Here is an 8,028-nt window from a genome sequence, read left to right on the forward strand (position 1 = left end):
GAAAATTATTCTAGGTAGCCATTTGTTTTGCATCAGGAGAAAGTGAATCTCCAAGAGTTTACTGTCTGCCAGGTGGGAACCATTAACTCTAGTGAATAGATCTGCTACTCAATATATTTCACAGTGACTGATTCTCACATCCTGGCAATGCTGCTCCTGCCAATCAGCTAGATGGTAAATCACATCTGGAATTACTTGTATGTGTTTTTCCCTTTTTAATTTTTTTCTTCTTTTCTGGATTAACTGTGTTGCTGTATTTCTTCTGATCTCTCCAAAAGTATTCCATTTCAATTATTCATAATTCCCTTCAGAAAATCCTCAGACAGCTCTATAAGTGGAAGTTGTGGAGATGAAAAATCCAAGGAAGGAAGATTGGGTATTGGAATATCCTTGGCTTTCCCAGTATTTGCTGCAAATTTGTGCCAGGTTGAAAATGCTGTAGCAGTGTCTGAATGTAGTGGCAAGCTCCATAATGCTGACTTTTCTATAAAATCAGCATCCACATTAAGCTCCTTATCTACTGGAACTTTTACAAGTCTTGCTTTTTCAGCTTTTAGTGCTTTATTTTCTTTCCTTAATCTTTCATTCTCAGCCACAAGGCACTCCACATGCCTTTTCAAATCTGCAATTTTGGTTGCCTGGTTCTCAATAATTGTTTTATCATCCTTCGGGGCTTTGCTTCCAATACATGGCTGTGTTGGCTCACTCTTTTGCTGAAGTAAACATAATAGTGTTTCTGAATTCCTGTCAAAGACTCCATGAATTTCAGAAAGGTGTTTCTCTGTACAAGGGCTGTAGTTTGGGGAAAGAAGGGGACTCTGACTCTCTGCATTCTCAGCAGAGGGTTTGTGAGATGCCTGAAATTGGGTAGCTACATCCTTGTCTGTGTTCTGAGCTTTTGATCGTTCTTCACACTTTGCCCTTTTCCACTTCTCCTGAATGAGGAGGGACTGTTTCATGTGGCTATCCCTTTTCAATTCCAGTGATAAATGAGCCTATTTCACAAAAGGAAAATTACAATTTGCAGAATTTAATATTGGAAGTCTTTTTTACTGTTAATATATGCTATTCCAAGAGCCTTTCTGACTTAACACTTAAAATTTTTATACTGTTTGCAATTTAGTAAAGATTCAATAATAATATCAAAATAACATAAATTAGAGAATTTTGTATTTTTTTTACTTAAGTGAAAGCACATTTCATTAAGTTAAAATCCTAATCTCAATAATTCAGACTTTTTCTGACTGTGCCTTACACTTCCTCCATCTGCAATGCCATGCCATTTGTAATCATCTTAGAATTGGAGAAATCCTTTCTCTTTAGAACTCCGTTCTATAGTAACCAAAATGAAAAGTCTTCCTGTTAAAAGAGATTTAGAAAGCTCAATGCAGGCAGATACTAATAGCAGGTTCTATAGTATCAAAGACACAAAGTTAAATATCCTATGATTCAGTGTTAAGACGTAAGTGGGTTTTCCCTGACACTGATATCCCTCTCAGAAATTATCTCCTTATTTCAATTAGACATATATGTACTAAGTACTTCCTAGGTACCTGACATTTTACAATCAAGAAATCAGAAGCCAGGTTTGGTGGCACATGTTTATAACCCCTGCTACTTAGGAGGCTAAGGCAGGAGAATCACAAATTCAAGACTAGCCTGGGGAACTTACCAAGACCCTGTCTCAAAATTTAAAATAGGGTTGGTGATGTAGCTCAATGGTAGAGCACCTGTCTAGCATGTATAATGCCCTGAATTCAACTCAGACCACTGTTTAAAAAAAAGGTATTTGGATAAAGGTATTTTTTAAACCTCAACAAGCCTTCCTCTAGCATAAGAAATAAAGTCACTGGTGACACATATTTTGAAGTTAAGAACTTTTTAACGTAAGGCAGGGGGCATAGTGGTACAAGAAGCCTGTAATTTCAACCATTTGGGAGGCTTAGGAAGATCAAAGTTTTAAAGCAAACTTGGGAAACTTAACCAGACCCTGGTCACAAAATAAAAATAAATAAAAAGGCTGGAAGGATGTGGTCCACAGGTAGAGCATCCCCTATGTTCAATCACCAGTACAGGGAGGAAGGAAGTCAAAAATAAAGAAAAAAATTGTCTAAGAATTCAAGAACAAACAAATGGGAGACTTCATATTTAAAAAATCTTCAATAAGCAGATTTATCCAATTGGATCCAGGCATGGTGGTGCACACCTGCAATCCCAGCAGCTCAGGAGCCTGAGGCAGGAGGACCACAGTTTCAAAGCAGGCCACAGCAACTTAGGGAGGCCACAACAACTTAGCAAGACCTGGTCTCTAAATAAAAAAATAAAAAGAGCTGGGGATATGGCTTAGTGATTAAGCGCCTCTGGGTTCAATACCAGGCACTAAAACAAACAGCCCAACAATGGTCAAATATGAGCTACTAACAGGATGCAAGTTTCGGCATGTCTAAAAGAACAGGAATGAGGTTGGGGGAGAAGGTTGTTTCTGTATGCCATTATATCAACAGTTCACTTAGTTTTCACATTTTACACATTTCTAATATAGCACTTAAAGAGCTACATTTGATGCCCCACCATCAAACAAAAACAGAAACCCTGCAGATTTTACAATCAAAGAACTTAAAAAGGGGTAAAATGCTTTTTTTTTACACATAATTCAAGTCTCCATTAAAAAATATTTAAAAAATTTTTCTGTAAACCTTAAGAACATGTCTTACCTGCTCAGACTTGGTCAGCTTCATAGCATCAGAAAGATATGCTGGCCAGAAAAAGAGGAACATTAATATATGAGTATCATCCTATAATTACCAGGTAAAAGAAGTTTTAATACTTCTCATACAGAAAAAAAAAATGATCTTACAAGCAGTAATGCTATGATTAGGTTTTGGAGGTATTTTTTTTTCAATACTGGTGAATGATCCCAGTGACTAAACAAGGGTTAGAGCTCTTCCACTGAGCTACATCCATACCCCTTTATACTTTGAGATAGAGTCTTGCTAAATTTCTGTGATTGGCCTGGAACTTGTGATCCCCCTGCCTCAGCTTCCCCAGTCTCTGGGATTACAGGCATTTGATACCTTAACTGGCAGGTTCTATGCTTTAAAATCCCTATGGAAGGGCTGGGGATGTGGCTGAGTGGTAGAGTACTTGCCTAGCATGTGGAGACCTACATTTGATCCCCACCATCAAACAAAAACAGAAACCTTACAGATTTTACAATTAAAGAACTGAAGATGATTTCATTTGAAAAATAATGTTTAGGGAGGATTAAAAAGTAATAAGAACCAGGCAGGTATAGTAGTGTATACCTTTAATCCCAGCAACTCAGAAGGCTGAGGCAGGAGAATTGGAAGTCTGAGGCAAGCCTGGACAACTTAGACTTTGTCTCAAAAAATATAAAAATAGCTGGAGATATTGCTCAGTGGTAAAGCCCACCTGGCTGGGTTCAATTCCCAGTACTTAAAAAAATTAACAAGAACCTATTAGGTATTTAGTCCAAAATAACTCCCATTTTGAAAATTAGCACCTGGCAATCAAGCATGACCTTCCTTTTAGGCTCACCCCCAAAGACTCCCTAACTATTAAAACTATAGCAATGGTACCAAATAAAAATCACAGTGTTTTTTAACTACTCCCTTGTACCTGACTATATATTTAAAAGACATTTTTTTTCCAGTAGGCTGCAGCACCTTACAGAAGGGCAGTCTAATAGATATTCTCTGTCAATAAACCTTTTCTTTAACTAAGATGTATGCCCCATGGATATTTGCCCCAGCTACCCTAAAAAAAACCTTTCAGACCAGGTGCAATGACAAGCACCTATAATCCCAGCAGTTCAGGAAGCTGATGCAGGAGGATCTGAAGTCCACATACAGCTTCATATCCTAATGATCTGTTTTGTGTCCTGGAAAACATCAAGGGAACACAACAGTGTTAAGCATTGCTTTGGATTTTTTTGTTTTTCATATTTGTAAGTACACCCGTGTGTGCACATGAGTAATAATGTGAAATTCTATTTCTTGATAAGGACTGAGGCTTAAATTTTTGTGAACCAGTAAAGCACAAAGTGCAGGGAGTAAAGTAGCATTGAAATACTAAATAGAAGGATTTTGATGAAGGATTTTGGTGGGATAGTGAATGGCATTTCACTAAAGTTTGTAGATTGTATACTCCTAAGGTCAATGTTGATCTCAGGCTACACAAAGGACAGGTGGCATTGTGAATATGTAAGTTAATGTCTTTTTTGAGGAAATATAGTGAAGTATTAGGGATCAATGAGCATGTCTGTATATTACTCTTCATACTACAGAAAAGAACATGGCAAACACCAAGAGAGGATGATAAAGCAAATTTGTAAATTGGGCATTTGGATGAAAGGCATATAAAAATTCTTTACTGTTTTTACAAATTTTCTTTTAAATCTGAAGGACTTAGTAAAATGGTGGATTATGGTGTAGGAAGAAAGATCTTCCATTTGTGAGTTTCAAGTCACAGCAGAGAAAAAAGCTCACTAAAACACAAAATTACCATATTCAGTCATTAGGGTAGACCCTTATCCCATATAGAGGGAGAAAAAAGGGAGAAGTTTGGCCATAGAAATATGCCAAGGGAAAGATCACCTTTTACAGGCCAAGAACAGATCCTTCCCTCACAGCCTCTGAGACAACCCAGTCTGCAAATACTTTTGGACTTTTGGTCCCTAGAATTGTGAGACAACGCATGTCTTTGGTCTACGCCATCCATTCTGTGGTGTTTTATTACAGAAGCCCTAGAAAACTAATAAACCTATAACTTGACACAGTAAACACAGAGAAGCCCATCACAACTTAAAGAGGAAAACAGAATTGACCACTATGAACATCTGAGAATCATAGACATTTGTGTTCAAAATTGTTATAAAATTTTACTCAATAAACTAAAATATAATGCTGACTGGCTATAGCATGTTCATGTTACTCTAGAGAAAAATACCAGAAAGCTAATTTTTTTTTTTTTTTGGTCATGGAAACGAAAGGACTGTTTTGAGAGTCAGAAGTCCTTAGTTCTGGTACTGTCTCTGCCACTGGCCATTTTGGACTTTAGCAAGTACCTTAAATTCTGGTTTCAGTTTCTTATGAGGTATAAAGGTCCAGAGGTTGGCACAGATAAACCAAACTTGATTCACTTCTATTCTAAGCATTATGTTTATCAAAAACATTTAAAATATATAATGTGGCTAAGCCACATCAATTCATGCACACTGGACTTTATTCATGCTTACATTAAGAGTTGTAACTAAAGCTATACCTTTATAGAGAGCCAAGGATTCAGTTTTCTATATAAAATTTACTACCATATTCACAACAAAAAAAGATCAGGCATCTTCCTGGACCCTCCCTAAGTAACAGGTGCATTCTAATAAACCTCTGCTGGAGATGATGGACCATACATACCACGCTGATATCTGTACCTATCTAGGGCTTCATAATTTCCTCAATTTACATTTTTTATAATATTATATTTTGGGGGGACTGTTTGTTAACATAGAACAGTCTCCATCTCTCAAAACAATGTGCCCAGTATCACAGTACATATTATTGCACATTCACTGGCCAAATGTTTTGTTTCCATAACATGTTCAAGGTGATTTTTATTATCTTTTTGAGATTTTTCCTAATAAAATATAGATATTCTTCCATAAATCTGTGTTACTTTTATGATTGTAAGGAAACATTCATTAAATAAATCTTATATAGATGTGTTAAGCTAACATATTCTAAAACCAGAAGCTAATAGCCAGTTGATAGGATGTGAAATATAGAGAAGACAATATTTCTAAAATCAAAATAAGGTCTTTCAGGTTGGGTGGTGCACACCTGTAATCCCAGTGGCTCAGGAGGCTGAGGCAGAATTGTGAGATCAAAACTAGCCTCAGCAACGTAGTGAGGCCCTAAGCAACTTAGCAAGACCCTGCATCAAAAACCAAAACCAAAAAGCGCTGGGTGGTCTTGGATGCTTAATAAAGAAATCAAGTGTCTCCCAGTCACAAAAAGGAGGAGGAGGAGGAGGAGGAGAGGGAAAAGAAGAAGAGAAAGAAGGAGAAAAACAAAGAAGAAGAAGAATCCAAAATCAGAACCAAAGAGGGAAAAAGAAAATTAAACAAGAGTCAGAGCCAACGTCCACTTCAAACCAGCTGCAAAAGCCACTGTGTCTGCCACCCAGAGAGGTGGGTCTTTGGCCCTTGGCAGAGAAGTTACATTGGGCATCATCAGGGGGACAGAGTAAAAGTGACATCCTAGGAGCCACCGGGCAAGAGGAAGAAGAGACCCAGAGAGGCAAGAGAGACAGCTTCCCCGTGTGGCTTGAGGCTGGGGCGCCAGCAGTGGGACTGGAACCAAGTGCAGCGACCTGCCAAGGAGGAAGCTGCAGACATCAGTGGGCGGCAGGTGAGAGGACAGCTCTGCTCCAGGGCTGGCCCCTTGGCCTCCTGCCCAACCTCCTTGCCAGCCCTCCTGGCTCTGCAGGGCCCGGGGAACACCCCTGCAGCCTTCCAGGGAGGCTCCAGGTGCCCCTCTAAAGACCCCATCTTCTCCCTCCTTCTCACATCTCTCTGGTCCTCTGGCTTGGAGGCTCCAGTTGGGTGGGGGAGCTGTTCCACCAAGGCTTCTCTCCTTATATTTTTTTTCCTTTGCCCTCTACTGCACTCCTAACTTTTCTCCCAGTCTGTTTCTTGCCTCTGGAGCAAAGTTGGATTGAGGATTTGGGGTGCAGAGTAGGGAGATGCCTGCTCCACCCTGCATTCCACTGCTTGCTTAGTGCCTGTGGCTTCTGGCCTCCAGGGACAGAGTCCAGTGGGCCTTGGGGTGCTGAAGTGTGAGGCATGCCCAAACCTGGGCAGCAGGCTGTCTGTGGGGCAGGCCACTGGAGTTCAGCTTGACCACCAAGGTGGATAAAGCATCTCAGGAAATAGATGAACTATTGTTTCTAAAAGGATCCCCTTCTGGAAATCTAATAAACCTCTCCATTATTTTAATAAAAACCATAGAAATTAACGCCTTTCTGTATTTTCTTCCCTTAGACAGAGTTGCAAACTTTGTGAGTTGATTAGTGGGATGGAAACTATTACCAGTCAGGCCTCCTTCCATCTTCGGAGGGAAATGACTCTGGATTCATGGGAGAGGCCCCAGAAACCTCAACCAACTGGGAGAGAAGGGGACTGGCAGCTCGGGTGCAGTTGACCTTTAATTCACTGGTGGGGCAGGATTCAAGAGAAGAGGAATCCAGGAAGTATCCTGACCCTGATGCTCTCGCTTTGTCTAAACCTCCTTTAGAGAGACAAATTCATAGTTTGAACATTTAAATGTCTCATGCTTATCCAAACAGTATGATTTTAAGATAAATTGAGGGGAAAATAAAAACACACTCACACAGACATAATAAAGCACCCATAACACAAACTATTTTGGCTGTACTTGTCATTTAAGGGGGAACCCTGGAAAAGGAAGAACAGGTACCTAGAAGGCTCTTCACGGTGCAGTGTTTTGGATTGAGATCAACTGTTTAAGTGGCCTTTTGCCCCTGCCTTCCTGACTGCCTTCTCCCACCCCTCACCTTACCCTTTAGACCAAGATTGAATGGGACATCTCAAAAGCCCATCTGCTTTAGGCATTTATTGATCTCATTTTTAATCTGCCATATCAGGACATAATACATTAGCCCTCCCAGCAGATCGCAAGTGACAGGGAGTTCTTGTGGACACTAGGTAAGGGAGAGGGCTCTGGGAAACTTCTGGATAGTGCAGTCTCTGAGGCTGGAGGGTTAGATATTGGATGCTCTTTTTCAGGAGGGTATAAGAGACTTCAGAGATACCTACTATTCTTTTCCTGCCATTTTATGTTTCTATTTCTCTTCTGGTCACCTCATTTCTTATTGCTGCACCTGGGGAAGCTTCACACAGAGATCTCCTTTGCATCTTCAGGATATCTGAAGCATCTTGACCTGTGTTGCACTCTCCACCAAAAGTCTTAGGTTCTTGTTTCATGCCTGCTGACT

At 39.9% G+C, this 8,028-nt stretch overlaps 1 protein-coding gene across 1 annotated transcript; it reads right to left on the bottom strand.

The window, feature by feature from the left end:
* Positions 1–287: 287 nt before the first annotated feature.
* Positions 288–2,747, bottom strand: LOC144373734 (nuclear receptor-binding factor 2-like). The gene is made up of 2 exons (XM_078036740.1): positions 2,715–2,747; positions 288–995 (listed from the first exon to the last, which is right to left on the bottom strand). Exons 1-2 carry the CDS (start codon positions 2,736–2,738, stop codon positions 288–290), a joined length of 732 nt encoding a protein of 243 aa, XP_077892866.1. The 5' UTR covers positions 2,739–2,747.
* Positions 2,748–8,028: the final 5,281 nt, after the last annotated feature.

This window comes from Ictidomys tridecemlineatus, unplaced genomic scaffold, assembly GCF_052094955.1.
Source record: "Ictidomys tridecemlineatus isolate mIctTri1 unplaced genomic scaffold, mIctTri1.hap1 Scaffold_4662, whole genome shotgun sequence".
Classification (NCBI taxonomy): domain Eukaryota; kingdom Metazoa; phylum Chordata; class Mammalia; order Rodentia; family Sciuridae; genus Ictidomys; species Ictidomys tridecemlineatus.